Source organism: Notechis scutatus, chromosome 6 (assembly GCF_049901735.1).
Source record: "Notechis scutatus isolate UNSWTSFEM ecotype Mainland chromosome 6, rNotScu1.2, whole genome shotgun sequence".
NCBI classification, from domain to species: Eukaryota; Metazoa; Chordata; class Lepidosauria; order Squamata; family Elapidae; genus Notechis; species Notechis scutatus.
The window spans coordinates 55,795,805-55,822,830 of NC_142014.1; the positions used below are offsets into that span (position 1 = coordinate 55,795,805).

The window sequence follows — 27,026 nt, forward strand, 5'->3', positions numbered from 1 at the left end:
AGGAAAAAACAGATATTTTCCCCAACTCTTAGTCAGTAGCTGAAATTTTTAAACAGGTGATATCATACCTATAATGGATTCAACAATGGATTTTCCCATTTAAATCAAATGGGGAGACAAATTCCTTGTGTCCAATCACACTTGGCTAATAATTCTATTCTGTTCAGTTCAGTTCTGTTCAGTTCAGTTCAGTTCCATTCTGTGTATTTCTTAAAATGATGACTTTAAAAGCTCACCTGCATAAACCTGATTTTTTTCTGAGGCCATTGTCAACAGCACCATGTTGAAAATTCTTCTCAAATTCTTCTAACATCTGATCACTGGACAAGAAATGGAATGCAGAAAATTGCAGTGCAGTAAAAGCCTTATTGGTTAAATTGTCATGAATTTAATGGTTACCTCTTTTTAATCATCAAGGGCATTTTCTCCAAGAGGGAAGCTTGCACGAATGTAATTATATTGCATTATCTCTTACATATATTTTTTTACAATAGCAACAACAGTTTATATTTAGCTATATAAAGCCATATCACAATACAAAAAATTGAATAAACCTATCCATGACAAATATCTAAAAATATTAAACTCAGATGTGCTTTCCAGTCTTAGATTTAGCGCAATCAGATCTACATGATTCTCAACTATGTTCAATTATGCTATTTCATTCAAAAAGAAGGAAAATTTAACACTAATATTTGTGCTCTGACCAGACATAAAATATATTGTTTTAATATATGAGTTTCAGTGAGCCATTTTTGTTCAAGATATATATACAACTGGCACTCAAATATGTGCTATATTTTCAATCTCTGGTACAATTTCTAGATACATAATTTCCCACCAATAATTACCATATGCCCTATATAGAAAATTCTCAATCTGTTTTAACTGCAGCTGTTATTTGTGCCCAGTGTACTCAAGTGACATGATTGACATGTTTAAAACCCCATACTTTATCCCCATATAAAGGTACAAATATAACTTTAGCTTTGTACATCTTGATAAATAGGCCTACAGATCCTAGGTGACAATGATTTACTAATTTTAATAGTGAATTCATATGTGCGCTCCTATCCAAGTGAGCTCCTATCCTGATGACCCAGTCTCAGAAAAGGTTGCCTAAGTAAGGAAAGATATTCAGTTACTCTATTGGTGTTCCATCCAAAAAACTTCCACATCTGTTATGCGTTTTTCCAATGATGTTTGGAATTTTTGACTTAGACTTGGAGACAGCAGAATAGAAGAGAAAGAACTGGGTAAAAATCACAAAACAAAAAGACCTGCAGATAAACATAGAATGGCTGTGGCAAAAAGGGAGCAAAGGGACTCCTGATAATAATAGACACGTTGGGTGCAATCCCAACTGAACACCATCTGCATTGACAAAATCAGCAGCAGTCAACTGCCAAAGGTACCTTTACTTAGAACAGCTTACATCCTGTGACGATACCTGTAACACCATCAAAAACACCTATTCCAGGTCCATACAATTGCCAAGTCCAGTTTAAACATCTGGCTGACTCTACTTCATTGAAGGCATTTAAATGGGAACAATTTGTTATAAGAAATAAATTTGTGCACTTACAAAAAGTTAATATTTTAACATCCCTTCCAACTCACTATTTTAAGATTATAAATGCATGATATTTTTTAGTTTGGAGATCCTGTATCTTTTTTTTTAATTCTACTAAGATCAAAACTATTGACTATAATGTTTACTAGGGCTTTACAGGCTACTCCAACTTTTACACATTTATATCGTCCCCCATTTCTCTGTTACTTAGGCAATAACAGTTATTGCCTAAGTTACGCAATACATTTATTTATGAGTCAGCTCTGCAGAGCTTGTAAAAAAATCTTTTCTGAATAGAAAAGCATTACATTATTATTTCCCTTGTTTTATTTTATTTTTTTTAATCTAAATCCCCTCCCTTCACTCAGAACCCTGATAATTTGGGGCACTGTTTTCTTATATTACATTTAGAACATAAAAATAAACTTCACATTTCTTTATTGACATCTAGTTTATCAAAATGAAAAGGATCAATCAAAATTTGAATGCTTACCTTTCTAACTTGCCTAGATGACCCTCTCAAATGCATTGAGAAGCTTCTCTGGGAGTGGCTGGAATTTCTGAGGAATGACTAAAACAGGGAATAGAAGTTGGTTTGTAAAGAGATTCCAGGTTTGCTCAAGTAACAAACAAGCTCATTGTGTCATCTCGTTTGTTCTTCCCTGCTGCCTCAACCTAGAACTGTCAAATTCCAATCGGATAAGAAATACCAAAGGATTGCAGGACTACAGCTCCCAATGGTCCCCAGCCAGTGTGGCTAATGTAGAGGAATGCTGGGAGTTTGGATAGATTTTCTGGTTGTTTTGGATAGATTTTCTGGTTGTTTTTATTTATATAGTATGTATGTTAGGAAATGCATAGGGATTCTGTAATAAGTAATGTGGATTTAGCTACACTTATTTGCTTACTTCTAGCTCAGGCAGAGTTCACTTTTAGAACATCTAGGGCTCTTTACAAGGAACATTTTTGAAGAAAAAGAAGCAAAATGGGTGTCCTTAACCTCAGAAAAGTGTATCCATTTTATTTACCTATTCCCCCAACCCCACACTAGACAGGGCTACCCCTTAAAGTTGATAGACTTCAGTGTTGAGTTCAGGCAATAGAAAATGTGCAGCAGTCCTAATAACTACTGGGCAATTCATGCAAATAGATGTCACAATAACCAAAAGTTCCTTTGTGCAGGCTGGCCCTGTAATAACAGAAATCTTGTCACTTTTATGAATCAGTTTAGAAGGCTTAATGCATTAAATCAGAGTAGTAAAAATAGCTGCCACTTACTTTTAATTGCTCCCTGTGTGTACCAACCTGGGTGAAGGTCTCCACAAACACATCTCATTTGACATGCATACATTTTGCTCATGGGAAATTGAGGTTCAAGGTGATAGCAATTCCAATCCTGTTAATCAAATGTTAATTAGTCCTCCTGCCACCTTCTTGTTGTTGACTTTCTGAAAATTGAGACAACTTTGCCCTTCTTATCCCATAGAAGCAGATGAAAAAAAAGATCCATCTCCTTTCATCACACTACATGACACAACATTAAAATAGGGTCATAAATTATTCCTGAATAATTTTGCAATGAACATGAGAATGCTTCATTTGCTGTTTTTTTTCCCTTTAAAGCCACTAGATGGCATACATTATGTACAAGAGATCCAAGGCTGGGTGTAGCAGCACTAAAATAATAGTTGATACCTTCTTGTGTGACCAGGCAGTGGTGTTTTTTGTCTTTTTTATGAGTTAGGGTTACATGGGGTATTAACTGGGGAGGCTGGTGTTTGAATTTATTTTCTGAAAAGGAAACTTTTCAGGAGGGTGGGCTTGAGGTTTTCAATGTGTGTGTGTTTTTTTAAATGATACACTTATTTTAGTCCATGGAAATAAAGACACAAAAAATGTGCTGGTTTGCCACTGGATTTTGGCAATACACTCTTAGAATGGTGGAGTTAAATTCTTCAATTCCCATAATAGTTGACCCAAATACCAGGTATGCATTGAAAAGGTTAGTGAAAGAACTGGCACCACATCATGTACACAGCCTGCTTTTGAACTCCAAGGGGGTCTGACAAGAGGTTATATTGCAAACAATTCTTTGAGGGTACATAATGCCAACAAATAACAAGGCTGTAAGGGGAGAGGGATAAAAGTAGACTTTGGCATCCAAATACATAGGAGGATCAGGGGTGTCTAAGTGGTCAAAATATCAAGATGGCAACATTGTGGCCTACTAAAGTGGGCAAAGCTTCAACCATAGCATTATGACTGCCATCTTGATATTTTTTTTTTCATATCCTGAAGGCGGGTCTAGGAAAACTCACCGCCATTGGCTCACTACCCTGGCTCACCCTGTTCACCTCATCTGGACCACCTCAATTCAGGGCAACTCGTTGTGGGATAATTTCTTTTATTAGTTACATATATAATGTAATGGGAGACTGCTGGAAGCGAGTGGAACCTCCTCTTCCTCCTTCTCTTCCTCCGCAGCTCAGACTAGAGAAAAAAATCAGGGAGGACAAAGGGGGAAGGGGAAGACGAATTTTTCCCTGACCAGAAAAAAAAATCACATGGGAGAAAGTCACACACATTTTCATATACAGGAATTTCTGCCACAGAATTCAATGGGTATTGGCTGGGAGGGATAAGCCAGATCTAGGAGGGAGAGAGGACGGAGAAGGGGAAGGAGCTTCCATTTACCTTTGGCATTCTCCTGCAATGATTTGTCCTGCAATGAGTTGCCCTGGGTGAGCTGGCCATGGCGACCCAACGGCAGTGACCTGGCAGTGGAAACCCAGCTGCAGCGAGTCGTCCCATTCTGCCTGCACACAGCTTTGGGATAATTGTACACTGGTTTTCCATCGTCTTGTTTTAAAAGAGATAAGATTTGGTGGGTTAGTATGAAAAACAATGTACTGTATGTGAACTAAACAAAAAACAAAGCACCCTTCACCTCCATGAATGAACACTCACAACGTCCTGTGGTTTTGAATCCAGTATAGTTGCCATTTTCAGTTTACCGATTCCACTATCTGTTGTTATTGTAAGTTTTAAATTCCAGTTTCTATAAACCCCAGATAGCAGCTGCTCCAAGTCTGAGCGACAAGATAAGTCATGTTAATAAGTCATATGTGACAAAAGGTAAGATGGCAACTTGTGGGCATAATATTTATTTATTTATTTTATTTATTTATTTGGTCTGTCAACTGCTTACGAGATAATAGGTATAAGTAAAAACATAGTTATGAATACATGGATACATATAAGAAAAATAAAAAAAATAAAAGAAACAACAGGACAGGGACGGTAGGCACGTTGGTACGCTTATGCATGCCCCCTGCAGACCTCTTAGGAAAGGGGTGAGGTCAATAGTAGACAGTCTAAGGTTAAAGTTTTTGGGGTTTGGGGAAGAAACCACAGAGTCAGGTAGAGTATTCCAGACATTGACCACTCTGTTGCTGAAGTCGTATTTCCTGCAATCAAGTTTGGTACGATTAACCTTGAGTTTGTATCTATTGTTTGCTCTTGTATTGTTATGGTTGAAGCTGAAGTATTCATTGAGAGGTAGGACATTGCAATGTATGATTTTATATACTATACTTAGATCGGACCGAAGGCAGCACAGTTCTAGGTCTAGAATTTTGAGTCTGGTGGCATAAGGTATTCTGCAACGAATAGAGGAGTGGAGAACTCTTCTTGTGAAATATTTCTGGACTTTCTCAACTGTGTTAATATCAGATACGTAATGCGGGTTCCAGACTGATGAGCTGTATTCAAGTATTGGTCTAGCAAATGTTTTGTATGCTCTAGTTAGTAGTGTAATATTACCAGAGAAAAAGCTATTTAGGATTAGGTTAACAACTCTTAATGCCTTTTTGGCTGTGTAGTTACCGTGGGCTCTAGCACTTAGATCATTAGAGATGAGTACTCCAAGGTCCTTGACAGAGTTTGGATCATCAACAAGGTTTTGACTATTCAGCCTGTATTTTATTTTCTGATTTTTTTTGCCAATATGTAAGACAGAGCATTTATTTGTTGAGATTTGAAGTTGCCATTTGTTTGACCATTCTGATACATAGTCAAAGTCTTTTTGAAGGGTAGTAGTATTGTCTGTGGTGTTGAATAGCTTTACATCATCAGCGAAGAGAACACAGTTGCTCTTAATATGATCACAGAGGTCATTTGTGTAGAGTATGAAGAGAGTTGGTCCTAGAACACAGCCTTGGGGGACACCATTGTTGACAGGTACAGAATTTTATAGGATGTTCCCAATTTTGACAATTTGTTGTCTGTTTGACAGGAATGCTTCTATCCAGTTATGCAGGTGTCTGGAGATACCATAAGATTTTAGTTTTAGGAGTAGTTTGTCATGTACCACTGAATCAAAGGCTTTACAGAAGTCTATGTAGATTGCGTCTATTGCTTTGCCCTGATCCAGTTGTGTAGTCCATATGTTTTTGCAGTGTAAGAGTTGCAGTTTACAGGATAGTTTTTTTTTCCTGAAACCAAATTGTTTATTAGAGAGTAGATTGTTTGTCTCTAAGTGGAGGATGATGGATTGGTTAATAATTGATTCCATTACTTTACAGGTGACGCAGCATAAAGAGATTGGTCTGTAATTTTCAACTAGGCTGAGGTCTCCCTTTTTGAAGAAGGGGATGACCGCGGCTTGTGACCATAGTTTTGGCACGGAGCTGGTCCTGAAAGATTTTTCAAAGATTATGCTTAGAGGTTCGGCTATGGCAGTGGATAGCTTTTTGAAGAAGTAGGCACATATTCTGTCCGGTCCAATAGATAGAGATGGTTTTAGATTGCATAGTGCTTTTTCAACATTGTCTTCTGTAAAATTGATATGTATTAAAACATTGTAGTTGTCTGTGGTTTGACTAGGAAATACTGGGCATGATCCACTGCTGTTTACAAAGAATGTGTTAAAGAGGTTGGCTTTAATGGTGTCGTCGTTGCATATGTCTTCTAAACTCTGGGGCATTGGCTGAAAGTGAATAAGGTCAGACATAACTGAGCATAAAACAGAATTGGAGTCTGTTGATTAACATGAGATGGGACCCCTTGATTCTGGGACCCTGAAGGTTCGATTGCACATCTCCTGGAGGTCCAAGACTAATGTGATTTTTAATTTTAATGAAGGGAACTTGGAGAAGGCGTCTGAACATTTTATCAGCCCTGTGAGATGGGAGTATCTAATTACATTCCCTCGCTAGTCACCTTCCTTCCTTCTGAAGGAACTATTTTCAGCTACTCTTAATGTTTTAAAAAGTTATCTGTATTTTCCTCCCCCTTGTCCACTGTGGTCTACTTATGATACAGGTCAGGCTCAGAAAATGGTGGGGCTGAGTGTTGTGGAGGGGTTCAGTTTCTTATGTGTTCCATGGTGCTATTGATCACTGATCTCCCTTGCCATGTGTGTTTTTGGCTGTCAAAGATAAAATGAAAAATTGGAACATCTTCTCTGTTCTTGGGTTGGGTGTTGAATACCAAATTCCTGGCATTGATGCTTGGCAGTGTCCTTTTTGTGGGACTTAAAACCTTAAGTACCAGTCTGATACCAGAGTCAGCAATTATTTCATCGAGGTCTGCCACAATAGCACCTGATTCAAAATAGCTTTCCACTAAGAGTTTGACCAGAGTGACCTAGAGTGGAGTTGTCAAGTGATAGATGTCAATCTTTAGTCAGTTTATTAAACCAACAGATCTCTCTGTTCAACCTTCACTCGTGGGAGAACACCCGGACTGTCTGTATCTCTTTAGCTAAAGGCTTTTCATTGTCATAATATTATGGGGCTCACCGAGCAGGAATGGCAGAAGGTCATGGACATCTGGGACAAAGTGGAACCGGATCTCTCTTTGCATGGTCAGGAAGTCATCATCAGGTAAGCAGAAAGTAGGAGTGGAAATCTGAGCAGCAACAATCCCAACAAGCTGGCATGGTGGTGATTTAAGAATTTGCTTGGCATGTGGTTCAAAACTAAACATTACAGAGGCAGAGAAAAAGAGATGCAAACTTGCTGATATTTTAATTTTGTTGTCCTCAATTTGTACTGACTTCTTTATTAGATAAGCCCTTGGGGAGGGGGGGGGGCAAAGGCTTCCAAAGGAGTTTAATCTGTGTTTGAGTGAATGATTAATAATAACAGTGCCTTTTCTCCTTGCTGTTTTAAAGTGCTCTCCATCCATTCTTGAGTGGGCACAGAACTGTACTAACATAAAACTTGTACCTCTAGACTAGAGCCACATCTTATACTGCCTTTTCTTTTGAGTTCCTGCCAAATGGATCTTGGCTGATTTGTGCATCATTCATTATGGACAAGGTGGGAAAACTAACAAATAAGTAACAAATGCCCAATTAACATTATTATTCTCTAGACAATGCAGTGAAACAAAAATCAGGGTGCCCCATCTAAAGGGAAATATATATTTCAAGATGCCATCAGCATAAATTAACAAGTGTTAACAATGTTAGGATTATGTTGACAAACATTCCATCTCTTTTTCCCCAAATAAAACAGTACGGCTCTGTTCCATCTGTTGGGATAAATGTTGGGATCAAAAATAAGGAAGCTAGTAAATGACAGGGATGAAAGGAACCTAGGAAACATACAAAATACCAACAGTGAAGGGAAGACTTGGAAAATAAAGGGTTGTGTTTTGAAACTGGCTTGTGATCAGTTTGGAGTGTGCATGACCATGATTTTCAATATTTGCAAAGCACACCTTTGCTCAGCTGGCCGCACTGTCAGATTCATGAGTGGGTTCATGAAAGAAGATTCATCTTCACATACCATCTTCTGTATAATTTGGAACAGTAGGAGCAGCACAGATAGGCAATATTTGGACAATGGCAATGACAGTTGGAGGAAATTGGTAGCAGTGGGGAATAGTACAAAAAAAAGGTCACTGAAGATAATACCAGTCCTGTGTGTTTTCTACCCTCTGGCTTAAGTAGCAGAAGACAGGGAGATGAAATACAAAATAGAATAGGATATAGAATATGCTTGTATTTTCCATTGATGGATGTATCCCAAATCATCACACTTATCTGATCTTTCACCAGCTCTAAATTTGGCCATGTCATTGTACATAGTTGACCCCTATCAACATTCCATTACACTATCAACTTGCTTAGCTGCTTTCCTTTTGTTGGTTTCTGTCTGTTTCCTGATCTTTGGTCACCCATTGAGCCATAGGAAATTAATATCTGAAATTTAGATATTTAGATATTATTTATAAGACAGCTTAGTTATAAGTGACAAGCGTTCTGCCAGTGAAAACTGGCTCCTGAGCTTCATTTCCGGCTGCGATTGCCTCCTGCAACCCTCTGCCAGGGAAAATAAAGCTTGGGAATGGGTGGCCCTCTCAAGCTCCATTTTCACTGGCAGAGGCACTGTAGGACAGTTTCCAGGGTGGCCCAATGGGCCAGAGTTAAGTACCCTGGATCGGGTCTGCAGGCCTTGAATTTGACACCCCTGCCCTAAACAATAACCTAGATAATAACTAGAACATATTTTCCAAGTGGCAATAATCCTGCTTATGGTGCTGGTTCTGTTAATATAATTGCATTATCATAATAACATATAATTAGAATTGGAAGGGACTTTGTAAGTCATCTAGTCAAATCCCTTGCCCAAGCAGGAGACCCTATACCATTTCTGACAGATGGCAGTCCAATCTCTTGTTGAAAGTCTCAGGTGATGGTGCTCCCACAACTTCCGAAGGCAAGCTCTTCCATTGGTTGATTGTTCTCACTGTCAGAAGTTTCTCCTTATTTCCAGGTTAAATCTCTCCTTGTTCAGTTTCCATCCATTATTCCTTGTCTGGCCTACAGGCGCTTTAGAAAATAGCTTGACCCCTTCCTCTCTGTGGCAGCCCCTCAAATATTGGAAGACTGCTATCATGTCTCCCCTCATCCTTCTCTTCACTAGACTAGCCAAGCCCAGTTCCTGTAACCATTCTTCGTTTTAGTTTCCAGTCCCTAATCATCCTGGTTGCTGTTCTCTGTACTTTTTCTAGAGTCTCAAAATCTTTTTTATAATGTGGTGACCAAAACTGGATGCAGTACTCTAGATGTGGTCTTACTAAGGCTTTATAGAGTGCTATTAATACCTCACTTGATTTCGATTGTATCCCTCTGTTAATGCAAATTAGAATTGCATTAGCTTTTTTGGCTGCTGCTGCGCACTGTTGGCTCATATTTAGCTGGTTATCCACTAAGACTCCAAGATCCCTCTCACAGTTACTGCTATTAAGCCTGGTTTCACCTAGTTTATATATGTACTTTTGGTTTTTCTTGCCTGAGTGTAGGACTTTACTTTTCTTTACATTGAATTTCATTTTGTTAAATGATATTTAACAAAGAGATTGTTATGAACACACATCTATGTAATTTAACGTATTTAAGCATGATCACCACTATTGATTTTAATAGTCTCAGGCATGCCTAAAATTATAGCTACATAATTTAATCAAAATTATGTGCAGGGTTTCCTTTATACTGTGATCCATAATCCTACTGAAATTGTCTTTTGAATCTATGCAGCTGCTTTTTTTTTTAATGTTTGTTGAAGTCTGAAATGAAAGGTGAACATTTCTTTTTTTAATACTCAAGGGATGAGATAAGCTGCAGGAGAGTCACGTAACTATGAATGAGTTCTAAAAATGGAACTATGAATGAGTTCTAAAAATGGAAATCCCACTCTCCAAGGATCCAGTGAAAGGGCAACTCTCATAATTCATCAACTTACTATACCACCTAAGTAACTTATGTAAACAGGGTCTAATATACTGTAGGCATCTAAAATGTGTCTGTAGGCTTAACTGATATAGGTGGTTAAAGATGATCGAAGACTCAGCATCATTGACTTGGTTCTTCCTGAGTTTCTCTATATAATTCATAGGATGTTCCAGAACCACCCTGAGACTCAAGAGCGCTTTGTCAAATTCAAAAATTTCAAGACTCTGGAGGAGATGAAGAACTCAGAAGAACTCAAGAAACATGGAACCACTGTCCTCAGTGCTTTGGGTAAAATCCTGAAACAGAAAGGGTCCCATGAAGCTGAACTGGCACCACTGGCACAGACTCATGCCAACAAGCATAAGATTCCAGTCAAATATTTAGAAGTAAGTATGATGGTGGCCAGTCATGTATACCCAAAGAGCTAATTATTAAGCAGAAAAGCAAAGGTTTGTATTCTGAGCATGTGTAGGCCTGCTTACTAAATTTTAGAACAGATATAGGAAGTTTAAAAGGGCAATTTAGAAGTATAATGTTGACAAAAATCATCTTTCAAGGGAAAGCTTATTTATTTGTCATCAGATGATGACATTACAGGGCTGACAGCATCTTTTTGACCTTGGTTGATCTCCTCAAACAAAACATTTAGTAGTTAAAGTTAAACTTTTTGACCACTGATGCTAGCCCAGCTAGAGCAGGGGGTTGGACTAGAAAACCTCCAAGGTCCCTTATTCTACATTCTAAATAGAAAGAGAACTAAATATATCAAGCCAGCTGCCACACCATCTAACTTAGTAGTGGCTGCCCGCACAGTGAAGTCTTGCCCTAGGAAGATAAAATTAATATTGAATTTACCAAAATTTGTTCAGAAATCATCAGATGATCACACCCTGCCAGTAGATATTTCCAAATAAATGCTAACTATGGATTATCCAAGTAGAAACTGGACAATGCAGTCCCTAAAGGAGAATATTTGCAGCTCATGATTGAAATGAGGAGTTCTTGGTGCTCTTTGTGCTTGTTTGTTTTCTTGCAGATGTTTCATTAACCAAACTAAATAATATTATCAATGCTAATGACTACACTGATAATGTTACTTAGTAGGGGTAATGAAACATCTGCAAGAAAACAACCATGTCAGAAAGCACCAAGGATCCCTCAGTGCTGCCCCTCTTATTTGATTGAATTTGCTACCCTTCAATTAATAAAAGCAAAAATGAAAAAAGAGAAAGGAAAGAACACACAGCTTTAATTTCTAGTAGTGGAATAGCAGACTAACGTCCATTCTGGTTTAATAATAGTTCTAATTGTTGCACGGGGAAGCAGACCCCATTTGAATAAACCGGTTCAATGTACATTATTGAGGATTCAGTTAACATGGCATAGTGATTAAGTATTGGATTATAATCAAGGGGACCTGGGTTCAAGGCCATTATAAACCATAGAAGCTCAATTTTGGAGGAAGACATAGATTGCCTTTTGCTAGTAGAAAAAGAAATCAGATTTAAATCTAACAAACAAATAAATATAGAATGACACTACTTGAAAGATGCAGTTCAATAGTGAATATATAAAATAGTTTATCCATGGTCAAATAGTCCAACTTTATATTTCCCCTTTTTGCTCTGCACAATCTTGACCTTTAAATCATCTCACGGACTTTGATCTTTTGTTATGCTTTGGCATTTAGAAGACGTCTTCAAAGGTTTCACCAGCTTACTTTGCAAGCCCCATAAAGAAACATTGTCTGGGATTTCTTGTTGTTGAAGATGTTCCATGTCCTTGATTAGTCTATTGTATTTTGGTAATCTCAATTTTGTTTTCTTCCATGTCTTCAGGTCAGGTAAAAGGGTCAGGTAAAAAGGTCAGGTAAAAGGGTTTTTAAAAAAAGTTTTTATTGTTATCTTCTAAAAGTTTATCCCTTGAAATCTGTATCCTTTTGGAGACACTAGTTACAGGTAGCACTTGACATACGACCACATTGAGCCTGGAATTTATGTGCTAATGAAAAATTTGTTAAGTGAGTTTTGTTCCATTTTATGAGTTTGAAGGGTCACTAAACAAATGGTTGTAAATCAAGAACTACCTGTACTATTATTTCAATCAATGTTTGAAATTCCTTAAGATGGTATTACAGCCAACCTAGCCATTTAAACTCTTTTCTGTTTGATCATTTAATTCCCCTTGGTGTCCATTTGCAAATTTCATTAAACCTCAGTTCCTAATACGGAGTTGGTTCTATTTCAGTTGTTTCTAATAAGTATATTATTCAATTGTATACTGGTTTTTTTTTCAAATCATAGAGTAAAAATAATCAAATCTCTCTGGTCTCCAAATCCATTTAAAACTTTCTTAAATTAATAACTTTTTTTTTTGCTTTTTGCTATATTATTTATATTATTTTAAAGTCTTTTAAAGTCTTAAGTGACAAAAGTGTCCAAAAGGTGCTTTTTTCAAAAGGCAACTGGACTTTCTGGTTTCTCTTTGAAGACTGGTTTAGCTTCTCATCCAAGAAGCTTCTTCTTTCCAGAATGTCCTCTTGAAAAAAATCACCTTTGGGAGACCCGGATGACCTGGATGACTGAGAATCTCCCGAGACATTTTAAGTTTCTGCTTAAAATTTCTTAAAATCCACAGAAGGTAAAACATACCAAGTATCAATTTTTCCATTTTGAACTCTGCAATACCTATAAAATGGCTAAACTGACATGTCTGAATGTGATTAGAAAGGGAGTTTGGTTGGCTTAGCCTTCTTATGAAAGGCTTTTCCTGTTGCTGAGAGCAAAGATGTCATCTCTTTTGCCTCCCGGTGCTCAAACCTGTGGGAGACCGCTGATTTATGTGAGGAGTTGTTATATAGAGCACTCTTGAGCTCTTGCTCTCTGGAGAGATTTAAAGGACCAGTCTACTTGCCAGTCTTTCATTCTTCACAGTGGTTGTCTCTGCTTATTCGCAGAAAGAAGTGTGAGATAACTCACACTGGAAGCCCAGCTTCTTGTCTCTTTTGAATAAAATATTAAAATATTAATATATGTGTAAACATAAAACACACATTTAAAATCACCATAACACTGCTAAAATGTAATGAACACTTACTCCTACGTTTCTTTCCCATACTCGGCTGTGTAAAACCCAATAGGAAGGTTTGCAATCTTTTGGAATCTTGTTCCAAAAGATAATAAAATATTGAAAGCCTTTATTTTTCTTTTTCTTGGACAAGGTTCAGTGTGCACTTCTTAGCTACCAGATTAGAAAGAAAGATCAGAGAGAGGAGGAATGCATGGCTCAGACCGATGATCTATTTTACAAAGCTCACTTAACTTCAGGAATGAGATAAATCACATTTCTAGTTAAGGAGGAAAATGTTAAAGAAGTGTGAGTACTATTTCCTATATTGTTTCCACTACAGAGAAAGTAAGAGGATATATATATCTATTATTCTGCTTGAAAAATATTTTTAAAGTGTTTCTTCAAGTAGCTGGTACAAATTTCTCCTAGCTTTGCAAATTTTCAAATACCCAAGAAGTAACAAAGGAGTAGGTATAAAGCAGAATGGTTCATGAATGCCAGAGATTTTTGCCTGGACTGCTTTAGAATAAAATTACAGCTCATTTTCAACCATAGGGTCTGAATAAAGAAATGTTTTAATTAGGGGTGGCATGATAGCAGTATTCCAGTATTTGAGAGATTGCCACAAAGAGGAAGGGGTTTTATTTTCCAAAACACCCAAGGGCAGGACAAGAAACAATGGATGGAAACTAATCAAGGAGAGAAGCAATCTGGAATTAAGGAGAAACTTCCGAATAGTGAGGACAATTAACCAGTGGAACAGTTTAATATCACTCAGTGGAGGTTTTTAAAAAAGAGACTGGAAAGTCACGTGTCTGGAATAGAATAGGATCTCCTGCTTGAGCAGACGGCTGGAGTATAAGACCTCCAAGGTCCCTTCCAGCTCTATTTTGACTGAATTGTTTCAAGCTTCAGTTTACATCAGTTTACATCAGTTTACATCAGTGTTTCTCAATCTTAGCAAACTTGAAAATGTGTGGACTTCAACTTCCAGAATTCCTCAGCCAGCCATGATAGTAATGCAAGATACTATATGCTACCTTAAATAAGATTTATGCCACAGCTTTTCAACTCAGGAGTAATAGTATTATTAGTGTATGTATCTCGCTCCATTAATTCAATTACGTAATAACAACTAACAGGGTACCTTAATTGTCGCGAGGAAAGGATATTCTGTTCTTGGCAACCAAGAAGAGGCTGTGAATCTGCAATAACATCAATCTTGATCACAGGGTATGCAGTAGAAAGAAATGCATATTTCTTCATTCTTTCCCACAAGAAAGAAATAACTTTTCCCTTTACTAGTGGCCCTGGATAAGCAGTAACATGGATGGCTATTGATCAGTGAAGCAAAGCCTTCTAATGTACTGAACCTCTTTAGAGATCATTTCATTCAACCACAAAGAATGCATGAAGTTTCAATATGCATCTCTTCAGTTGTCAATTGACTACAAATCGCAGCATCTTTCATATCTGTTGGGAATTTAGAACATCCTTCACTCTGATAGCCAAGAGTAAAAAAGCTGTAATGCTGCAATATCTAGAGAACCTTGTACTCTGTCCCACCAGAAATGAATGAGAAATGGATGAGCCAACCTTTGACTAAGGTCTGAGACATTTACATGTTAAGAGAAAAATGTTAAATATATATTATTTTTTATTTTCTTCTTTCTTGCTCTGACCAAAGTTAATGTAAAGCTATCATGTTTGCTGCTTTGATGTTTGACATTTACTTGCCATTTTAAGAACACTCTCACTTTCTGTCTCTTCCCCCCATCCTTTTTCTTATCCCTTATTTCTCTATGCCACCATTGATACTTCTTATATAGTTCATTTCTGAAGTCATCATTGATGTCATTGCTGAAAAACATTCTGCAGATTTTGGGGCTGATTGTCAAGAGGCAATGAGGAAAGCCTTGGAGCTGTTCCGGAATGGTATGGCCAGCAAATACAAGGAACTTGGCTTCCAGGGCTAGTAAGGAACGAAGATGTCTCCACCGAGAAGACTTAGTGTGCCTAGGTGTGTTTAGGAGAATATTTTCATGTCATCACAAGAAAATAGCTTGAATAAATTGAATTTTGTTAATGCTACACTTGAAGATGGCAAGGTATATTGTTCAAAATCTCTAATGTCTACTAAGGCCATTTTGGCTGAGACTTAAAGGAATAAAACCAATACATTTGTAGGATATCTAATGAGGTCAAGAGGGAAGTTTAAAGGGTTTAAAGGGCTAGAAAGGTGGGGGTGATAGGACTGGATATGTAATCATTACACCACTTTTTAGTTCAGTGGGATGTTCCACAAAATCACCACCTATAGCCAGACAAATAGGGAAGGAGAATTGGGGAGCAGATGCCATTCTGTGTTCCTGAGATCGTAAATGAGATCTCCCTTGGTGTTCTATATGTAATTAATGGGATTAAAATTGTATTAAATTTAGAGTTGCCCATTTTTGTATAAGTATGATTCTGATACTACTCAACATTGAAGCACATCCCTTTGCCTAAAACAATTGTATGCTACTGCTGCAGCTTTAAGTGTGATGGAAAACTTGCCAACTCCATGTGTGGCTTGGGTTATCAACTGAGATTCCTTTTGATCTTCAGCACTTAATAAAATATTAATTATGTATAATAAAAACAGTTGCATGCACTCTTTACATATTGCCTAGTTCACAACTGGCTCTACGATGATATATTAGTATTCAGAAACAGGAAAAGTGAAAATGTTATTCAGGAAAGTGAATGAAGATAAGTTTTCTAGTTCCTGACTGGGATAAACAATAGTATAACTTGCTATTTAAATTGACTTGAATAGAAAGTCCTACCTGATTATTGCTCTGTATATTGTACAAGATTTTCCTCTCACCTGTACAAGCAAAGTGGGGTGCGGGGAGGCATATCAGTATTTCTACTGGCTAGGGTCAAAGTAAAACTACAAGTAATTTTGTAAAATCAAAAGCTAGGAAATCCATAAATCAATGACTTTCAAATTGTGGTTTATGGAGTCTATGGAGGTGACCATTTCAACCTTCCCATGTTCATGGATCCGATCCAATTAATTGCTTCAGCTTGTTTTCTTTAAACACCAAGAGATAATAGGTGAGAATCCATTTTCTTCCTTGGCCCTAACTTTGTGAGCTAAGAGTTAAATGGTTTATAAGAATGGATTACTACTGAAAAGTAGCTCATTCAACCATACAAGTATCCAAAAGTACGAGGCTAAAGTTTTGGACTAGGAGTAGGATGGTCTAGTCCTTCATGAGCTGTAGAAACTCTCACAAGGTTGCTGTTGTGAGGGCAAATAGGAGGAGGGAGCAGCATGAATACCACATTAAACACCTGTAGAAAAGTGTGTGTATGTGTGCTGGGGGGGTATAAATCTAACAAATTTAAGCTCAAAAATTCAGAAACTGACAAGAATGAAGAGATCCCAACTATTGCTACTGACTATTGACAAGCAACCTCTGTTTCAAAAATGCAAATAAGAAATAATATGATGAATGTCTAAAAATGGAGATTACATTGAACTGAATCTCTCCTTATTCCTAATTTATTTTTATGCTATGTTCTACGTTAAAATTAAGAAAATGTCTAGTGACGCTTGGAGAAAGGAGTCAGTAAGTACAAGTGGTATGTTCTACTCCGATCCATGCTTGGATTAATATGTCATGAGAAGACACTAGAAACCAGAGGAAGATAATTTTGTCTATATCGGAATCTCTTACAAACCATTCTTCCTTTTGTTATGTGAAAGACTAGCTTCCTGCATCATGGTCAGAAATGTGAAAATTCAGCAAATTAATAAAAAAAAAATCAGTCCACAATAATGAAGGTTTGTTTGTTTGCTTGTTTGTATTTAAAAAAAGGGATTGTTGATGTCAACTTCAAAAAAATGGTTTTCTTCTTCAAAATTCTCTCGAACCTCTAAAAATGCCATTTTTAATGGAAAATCTATGTTTATTAATTAATTATCAGTAGTCTTATGGCTGTATTAAAAAATAAAAGTAAAATAGAGAATCTAGTTCCAGGGTAAAAGAGATATAATACCCCAATAATAATTCATATGTGATAAATACAAAGCATCAGATAAACACATCACTTTACAGGATACTCTGATCCGTTTAATATAACAGGTTCTTAGCTAAGCTGTCTGCCTTAATTGAAAACTTAACTCTGTTCATAATGAAGTCCACAGGTCTTAAAGTTGCCACCCCGATCTAAACCTAAGAGGGGCATATAATTGTCAGTCAACCAAACATAAGCAATATTTCTGATACTGAGGTACCACTTATACATGTCTTCTCATGATATCGCAGGTAATGGAAGCACCCATGTTTAGCCATGTAATCCAACAACTCAAATCTTGCTCTAGAATGAATATCAATGTAATGAACATTGTTGTAAACACTTTGATGATTCTTTCCTAAAACTATTTACCCAGACAATACACTGTTTAACTAAAAATGGAATTTTTGTATAGTATAAAGTAAAAAATGTTATGAAAAAAAAGAATTGTGTCAAACACATTGACAGGCATTTTTCAAATGAAAAAATAGTTTTCTTCTTAGCAATCAATTTAAAGATCTACTTTTTTTTTGCCAAAAATTCCATGTCAGTTTGGGCATTGATATCAAAGAGTCTTTGTTAAAAAAAATTCCTTGTCTAGGGGATAGTTGAAATTGTACTGGGCAGAAAATCCATGCTGTGAAATAACTTTGGTAAGTCAGCTTACCCAGGAATTGGACTGAACCATATTTATCTGCTAAACATATTTTGAGTACCCTATCTGGATCCATTGAATGGATCCTCTGAGAGTATGTGACAAATTTAATTATTGATTGGCTACGTATGGAATGGATACCTGTTTCTGTTCTAACAGTTCTAGTACAGTTCCTAGTACAGGTCTCAGAAATGTGGACTTGTTCAAGTCAGATAGCTTTTGTAAAGCCCCACAATTCCATATCATAAATCAACATTGTGACTATTTTCCCCTGAAGATGTTCAATACAAGGGTCAAGGTATTTGGGTAATTATAATTAGTTAATTTAATCTTTAAGTATTTACCTTGGCCCTTACCAAGCTTTTTAAAAAAAGATTGACATATGACCCTGTGTTGGTAAAAACCACTTCTAAATCAGTACAAGAATTCACTTGTTCAATAGGCTCCCTATTTATATGTCAATTATATTTCATGCCCTTTTTGCTACATATCATAATTTTAGAGTTTATTTTATCAATGTTTTAAGATGTAAGAACCCAGTAGGTATTTAGCATTTGCAATAGTTTTCTCAGGCCTATTTCAGAATGAGCCATTAGAATCATATCATCAGCAAAGAAAAGGATATTAATACATTTACCCTGAATCTTTGGAATATGACTATCTGACATAGAACTTAGAACTTAGAATAGCTTTATTGTCATTTTGAATGTACACTAATTGGCATACATTAAAATGAAATTTCATTGCATACAGCTCTCAAAGAGTTACCACCTCCAATATATACTACGTAAACATGACAAAATAAATAAATAAATACAAAATTATGCATATACCCACATATATTATATGACATGGAGAAACAACATAATATGATTACCTGGGGTGTGGCACAAAAGCAACAAAGTCACAAAAATAGCTAAAGTCACTTTAATACCTCCAACTTGGCCCCAATGTCCAGTTATCCTCGGCTGGAGATCAAACTCTTCCAAAAACAGTCAACAAAGGGAAGGAATGCAGTCCGAACCCAAAGTACAGATAAATTAGAAATAAAAAAACCAACACAAACCACGCTGAAGTAATTAACACGACAGGCCAGGATAATAAATTGCAAACTTCCAAAAGATAATGAAGCACACACAGTTGGGAGGACACCAAAACCCAGATAAGCCTTGACAAAGATAATGCACGCTTTGCTTCCAGCAAGGTGCTGTATGCAAACGCCTTTCTTATATCCTGTTCTCCCATCTGCAACTAATGAAAGGGATCAGGGCCCTTTTCTCTTCCATAAGCCATGTTGCTCCCTTCTCCATTCCTCCCTGCATGTCCTAAGATGAAGAGGGTCTTCCTCTGGGTCTTCCTCTGAAGGCCCAGCTGGACTGTGCACTTCCCCTATTTCTTCCACAGCCATCGGAGCCACACTCCCATTCCCTGTCAGTTCCTCAATCTCTCTCTCAGCATCAGACTCCAACAAGGACATGACACATAATCTGGTTCGGATGTATACATGTACATGGCGAGAAAAATGAATCTTGCAAGGTTACCAGACAGAGGGCATAGGGAACAAAGCTGTTACACAATCTGGTAGTCCTGCAAGAAATACTTTGAAACCTGCTTCCAGAGGGGAGCAACAGAAACAGACCAGTGGTGGGATTCAAAAACTTTTACTACCGGTTCTGTGGGTGTGGCTTGTGGGCGTGGCCATGTGACTGGGTGGGCATGGCTTTTTTTTGCAACCCCCACCTGTTTTTGGGAGCTTCTTAGCCACAGAGGAGCCTCTGGGGGCATTTTTGCTCCCCTAAGGCTTCTCTGGGGCTCTGGAAGAAAAGGAACAGAGCATGGGAGGGGCACGCAGCACCCCTCCAAACTCCGTTTTGGGAGCTTCCTAGCCTCAGAAGAGCCTCTGAGGGGCATTTTTGCTCCCCTAAGGCTCCTCTGCAGTTCTGGAAGGCAAAAAATGGAGAGGGGGGCTGAACTCCTCCCTCCATTTTTTGCCTTCCTGTGCCTCAGCAAGGGAAATTCCGGCACAGCTGATTTTTTCTACAGCTGATTGTCGGGAGGGAAAGAAAAGAGAAATACCTTAGGTGAATGTCAGGCGGGCGGGTAAGCGAGCATCCGGCTGGAAGGCAACCTGATCGGGGGTGTGGTCAGCCATAAATTACTATTGGTTCGGTGACCCACACCAAATTTTTGCTACTGGTTTGCCTGATCCGGTGTGAACTGGCTGAATATCATCACTGAAACAGATCATGAAGTGGGTGTGGGGTCCATAACAATGTTTTGAGCTCTAAGCATGTAGCATTTATAAGCAGTATCCTGAATAACAGGAAGTGAGCTTCCTATAATCTTCTTGGCTGTCCTTACCACTCTCTGTATGGACTTTCTATCTGAGGCACTGCTACTGTGAGACTAAACAGTGATGCAGTTTGTTCGAACGCTCTCAATTGTGCCTCTGTAAAAAGTGACCAGGACAGGAGGAGAAAGATGTGCTCTCCTCATCCAATACAGGAAATGCAGACACCGGTTTGCATGCTTCACTAAGGATGATGTGTGGAGAGACCAGTTCAGATTGTTAGTTATCTGCACCCCCAGATACTTAATACTGGTTAAAAAGCACTGGGGCTAGAATACAGACCTCTCTAATACAATTACAGGTAGGCATACCCTTAGTTAGAAAAACATTTACAGGATACTGTTCTGACCCAGCCTTACCAGAAGCAAGAAACAGATTCCTTGTCACGAAAAACTCCTCTTTATTTACCACTTGTGAATTAATTGCATTCACACACCGAAAAGTCCAGGCAATAGTCCTTCAAAGAGTAAACTGTAGTAACAGACCTTATCAGTTCCTTGTGATAATTGCAAGACCATGAGTTCCCAGCCAAAAGTCTGCAAATTAAGTTCTGGCAAGCAGTCTCTGAGGCAGGAAACATGATGAGCAAAATCTTCAGAAATACGAACTGTTGTCTCCTATGACAACCACTCCCCTTTCCTTCTATTTATTCCCCAGACAGGGAGGGGCCATTCAGCATCCATGTGTGCTTGCTTCCCGAGTCGACTCCTTGTCCTCCTAACCCCCTCTCCTAACAGCTCTGCGCATACATGCATCTGGAACAGGCCCCAGCTGTTCTTCCTCCTCACTCATATCAACCTCCAAAGGCAGCTACCTCTCTGGTGGCTGGGAAATGTCAGATGGCCCTGGCTCTATCTCTGCGTCTAACACAGTTCCTCCCCAACCTCGTCATTGTCCAACTCTGCCGCCAGCTTTGCTGGCAGCTGGGGACCACAACAAATACAGACTTCCAAATGCATGTTTGAGTAGAAAGTCTTAATCAACAGTAACAGTCCCAATTTAAATTTGCCAATTTATTTCACAAAATGTTTCTGTTTATAGAATCAATAGCTGCACTGAAATCTATATAAGTGGTAAACAGTTTATTGCCATTAGTTAGTTGTTTTATTATGTGTAAAATAAAACAATTGTCTATTGTGGAATGTTCTTGTCTAAAGCTAGCTCGTTACTCCATTAAGAGAATTCTTTCCATTACCCAGTCTTCTATTTTGCTCAGAATAAGTTTTGCATGCATTTTAGCCACAATTCCAATCAGGCTTATTGGTCTATACTTTTTGGGGGTCAGCTTTGTCTCCCTTTTTATATATGGGAGCCATAAGGGCAACTTATTTATATAGATGGGAGAAAAACCCTGCTAACAATGGGGGCCACTAATCAATATATGTCTTAAAGGATTCTGGGGGGTAAAACTTCTTCCCCAGGTATCTTATTAGACTTCAGCAGTTGAACAATACATTTGAGTTCTTTTATTGACACTTGGGGACAGGGAGGAAGGTTTTCAAAGGTTAGAGTATCAGTAACTTGCATGTATGGGAGGCCCTGGTTAGTAATAACTTCCCAAACATAAAATCTTCCCAAACTGAAGCTGGGATAGGAATATTGAATTGGAATTTATGTTTTTTCAGTAAATCTGATACAATATTCCAAAAGAAAATTAAATGTGTCCATTTCACTGAAAATTTCAGATCTGGCTTTAATGGTTCTGTGACAGTTTTCCAGCTAATCTTACAATTCTTTACTCCATCCCACACTCAGCAATACTAATCAGGGCCTCCCATACATGCAAGTTACTTGCCTGCTGGGAAGGGAATATTTCAATCTCTCTAAATTCTTTCATTCTGGAACAGTTTATATTGGTTAGATTTTATAGTTTAACTTTGATCACCACCAGTGGCGGAATTCAAATTTTTTTACTCCCGGTTTTATGGGCGTGGCTTGGTGGCCATGGCATGGCTTGGTGGGTGTGGCATGGCGAGAGTGGCAGGAGAAGGATACTGCAAAATCTCCATTCCTTCCCCACCCCACTAACCTGCTCTCCAGCTCTGTGCATGGCAACAAAAGAAGACCCAGCCAATCAGCTGGGACTTGGGAGTAGGGTTGGGATTCTACCAGTTCGCACCTATTCGCTAGAACCGGTGGTTAACATTCTAAGCAGTTTGGAGAACCGGTTGTTAGAAGAAATTACTGGCCTAATCCTGTAAGGAAGGCAGGAAGGAAACATTCTGGTGTTGCTTACAGAAACTACCTCTCCGTTAACCCTTATTACATTCTTGGCAGGACTAGACTTCCTCTCTCAGGAACTTCTCTGGAGTTTTTTTCCCCTCCTTTGCTGGGATTTTGCTTGTGTGGAGTGACCATTCAAAGTTACAATGGCACTGAAAAAAGTTACTTATGACCATTTTTCACAAATATGACTGTTGCAACATCCCCACAGTCATGAGAGGCCAGGTGAGGAGATGCGTGCCTTGATGTGAGTGATATTGAATTGGCCACACCCAGCCAATAACATAACCACCAAGCCATGTCCATCCAGTCACATGACCACCAAGCCATGCCCACCACCTAAACCACGCCCACAGAACCGGTTGTTAAAAATTTTGAATGCCACCCCTGCTTGGGAGGCAGAGAATAGATGGGGTTGGGGCCAGTCAGAGGTGGTATTTGCCAGTTCTCCGAACTACTCAAAATTTCCGCTACCGGTTCTCCAGAACAGGTCAGAACCTGCTGAATACCACCACTGATCACTATGGCTTTACATTTGTTTAAAATATTTTGTTAGACATGCCATACTAAGAGTTTGGAATAAAAATAAAACAAGGCTCTCTACCAAGTTTTCTCTTCCTCTTCCATAGGAAGCCTTTTTTTTTTTTAAGGAAAGAAATGATGGCAAAGCCAGACTAGCTGATGTATGGTAAAATTTTATCTTTCAACTCTGGTGACCCAATATTAAAGCCAAGGGAAGAGCTTGAGTCAGAAGGTTATGTTTTATGTTTGTTGGTTTACATTTGCTCAAAGTATAATTGATTATTCCAGTTTTCTATGACTGCTGAGAAATGATAGGGTTTTACCTCCATCCTAGGTTGTATCTGTTTTTTGAGTTGCTAGAGAAACAACGTGTTACATAAATGCTCACCACTGTCTGACCAATATAATACTGTTCTCTGCACAAAAGGATAGCTGCTGCCATGGAAGCACGACCAAACTTGTGAGTGAGCTAAATTCTGCATCAGTAGCAGTTGCTCTTGTCAGTCTCAGTTGAATGGTAGCTGTGTATAAAAGGATATTAAGACTATATTATTAAAGGGGGTTTGCTTCTGGATGTCTTGTTGTATAATATGGAGCTTGACAGATGGTTAGTCAATTCTCTGCCACTCCTACTAGCAAGCCGAAGGCTGAATAAACATTATGTTATTTTTAGGCTAATTTTTTTTCAGGCCATCCAACAGTATTTGGATAGATCAGGGGTCTCCAAACTTGGCAACTTTAAGACTTGTGGAGTTCAACTCCCAGAATTCTCCAGTCAGCTGGCTGGAGAATTTTGGGAGTTGAAGTCTACAAGTCTTAAAGTTGCCAAGTTTGGAGACCTCTGGGATAGATGAAGACCAGAAAGGGAGTCTGGCTAGATCACACCTGTCTATGGGGACAGAAGTTTCAATGTTTCCCCTTTTGAGCTTGATGAGAGTCTTAAAATTTTCTTTGTTTTTAAAATTGTGCTGTGCTTGCTTGAAGGTAGTTTTGGGGGTTTTCCTACTTCTAAATTGGGAGGCTCCATGTAGACCTGGAACTGCTGTTTGTCTAGCTATGATACAAATACTCAAAGGTCTTGAATAGATGACTGGCTTGTGTCATTTTGATAGTGCTTGTTAGCATTAGAATTGTCCATGGACAATTGTCAAAATGTGATCCAAGCAGTTCTATAAATAAATAGCTGCAACTTTTATATAATTATATAAAACACGGAGCTGTTAGAGTATTAAATTTTCCAGCAGGAGAAGACAGAAGAGTTAAAATCCTGCCCACGTACTACTGTTCAATTCCAAATCTCCCACTCACCCCCAATTACTATTTAATTTTTTGATTAAAAAAATGAGATATGAAATTCATTCATAAATGTATTACCTCCATTGGGCTGGAGAGATTTAATAGTCTTCTTCTTGCTGTCTTCCAAGGAGTGGGGGAGTTGTAACATCCCTTGGAATCTGAGCTTGAGGAGGGTTAGGATTAAATAAATGTCCCATTCCAAAACCAATCCCCCCCCCCCCGTAGAATACAAAATTGTTGAGTAAAAATATAATAATCTGCGGCTCTTTTGGCAGTAATCATTTGTAAAGCAGGAGTTCAAAATGAAAGATTAGTGATCAGTTCCATTGTGGGAACGCCAGACTTTTCTGTGTAACAAGTAAATGCAGCAGATGAAACTTTTCTGGCATGCAATAGATATGGAGGTTTATTGCAGGAGTCTTGTCAGAAAATAAAAACAAATACTTGCCTAGCAGGTTGAGACCATTGAGGAATGAGATGCTGTGTCCACTGTATCAAAACTGAAATAAAAAAGATGGCTAGCTTATAAATTGAGAAAGCAAAGAGAAGCAAGAAGAATTAGCCAATTGATAAATAAAGAAAGACATGTTTGTTATGGAAATGAGGAGAAGAAAAAAATTATACAAGATTACTATGGGAAACTATACTTTTAAGAGAATATTCAAGAAGAAAAAATCAAGCAATATCTTCAGAAAGCGAATTTACCTCAGATACCCAAAAATATTGAAACAATGTTAGAAGGAAATATAACAATGATGAAACTAACAGAAGCCTTAAAAAAAACCAGAATGCTGGGAAAGCTCCAGGTCCAGATGGGTTGCCAGTGGAATTCTATAAGACTTTTCAGGAAATATTGAATTTTCATCTTCTAGAAGTTATGAATGAAGTTATGTTAAAGAAAAAAATACCAAAAACATGGTCAGAAGCATACATTACACTTATACCGAAGGAAGGTACAGACCTGCAGCAAGTTAAAAATTATAGACCTATATCTTTATTGAACTCAGACTATAAAATCTTTGCTTCAATTTTAGCAGAAAAACTAAAAAGATACTGAAATAATTTATTCATACTGATCAAAATGGATTTCTGCCAAAGAGACAAATCAAAGACAATGTGAGAATCATTTTGGTTACTCTGGAATATTATGAAGCACACGCTGAGAAGCAAATGGCCTTGATGTTTCTAGATGCTCAAAAAGCCTTTGACAATGTGAGTTGGCGATTTATTTTACTGCAACTGATACAAATGGGCTTTGGTAAGAAATTTATCCAAGCCATTGAAACAATATATCATGAACAAACTGCAAAGGTGATGGTGAATGGAGAATTAACAGAATCCATAGATATAAGAAAAGGGACAAGGCAAGGCTGTCCATTGTCGCCTCTGCTGTTTGTGTTAACATTGGAAGTGTTGAATAGGAATATCAGAGAATTAAAAGAAATAAAAGGAATGAAAATTAAAAAGGAGGAGTATAAATTGCAAGCTTTTGCAGATGACCTGGTATTTATATTAGAAGACCCAGTGGAAAAAACACCCAAATTAATAGAAAAAATAGAAGAATATGGTAAAGTAGCAGGTCTGAGAATAAATAAAGAGAAAACAAAGATATTAACAAAGAATATGTTAACAAGACAAAAGAAAGAGTGGGAAGAAACTTTAAAAATAAAGGTCACGAACAAGGTTAAATACTTAGGGATTTATATTACACCAAGATGCAGAACCCTAAAGGAAGATAACTATGTTAAACTCAAACAGCAGATTGCGACAGACTTGATGAAATGGGCAAAATTGCAACTATCATTGATTGGGAGAATATCCACAATTAAGATGAATATACTGCCTAAAGTTTTATATTTATTCCAGACAATTCCTATTCGATTAGGGAAAGAGTTTTTGAAGATTTAAATAGAATTGTGTTGAAATATATTTGGCAGGGTAAAAAAGCAAGAATAAAATTAAAGCTGTTACAAGATGCAAGAATAAGAGGAGGTTTGCCTTGCCCAATTGGGAGCTGTATTACCAGGCGACAAGTTTGATGTGGGTAAAGGAATGGATAACACTAAGGAACAGTAGATTATTGACTTTAGAAGGCCACAACTTGCTGCTGGGATGGCATGCCTTTCTCTGGTATAAGGGAACACAGGGCTATTTTAGAAGACATTATATTCGTGAGGCATTGTTTTTGAGCTGGGAGAAGATTAAAAGACAATATTACTTAAAAATTCCAACATGGATATCAACTATTGAAGCTTTTTCTTATCCAATAATATATAAAAAGGAACAAACAGTTACATATGGGGAGTTATTGAATGAAAAGGGTGAACTTAAATCTATGCAAACGTTGCAAGAACAAGGTGTAAAAATGAATTGATTTTCTTATTTGCAAATACAATCTAGGTTTGATAAAGACTCCAAGGCAGAAGGTATTTATGATAAGTTGACTGACTTAGATAAAATTTTGATAGGTACTGATGAAAAGGTAAAAAAACTTTATCGATATCTATTAGAATTTAAATTGGAGGAG

The 27,026-nt window shown here is 37.8% G+C and overlaps 1 protein-coding gene across 1 annotated transcript; it reads left to right on the top strand.

The window, feature by feature from the left end:
• The first annotated feature begins 6,923 nt into the window (after positions 1-6,923).
• Positions 6,924-17,215, top strand: MB (myoglobin). The gene is made up of 3 exons (XM_026694949.2): positions 6,924-7,458; positions 10,480-10,702; positions 15,215-17,215. The coding sequence occupies exons 1-3, from the start codon at positions 7,364-7,366 to the stop codon at positions 15,359-15,361; spliced, it is 465 nt and encodes a 154-aa protein (XP_026550734.1). The 5' UTR covers positions 6,924-7,363; the 3' UTR covers positions 15,362-17,215.
• The last annotated feature ends 9,811 nt before the right edge of the window (positions 17,216-27,026 follow it).

Bases quoted from the DNA above. Each gene is read 5' to 3' on its own strand.
- MB (XM_026694949.2), top strand. From the start codon at position 7,364: ATGGGGCTCACCGAGCAGGAATGGCAGAAGGTCATGGACATCTGGGAC. The intron at 7,459-10,479 runs GTAAGCAGAAAG...TATAATTCATAG, and splicing joins GGTCAGGAAGTCATCATCAG to GATGTTCCAGAACCACCCTG. The intron at 10,703-15,214 runs GTAAGTATGATG...CTTCTTATATAG, and splicing joins TTCCAGTCAAATATTTAGAA to TTCATTTCTGAAGTCATCAT.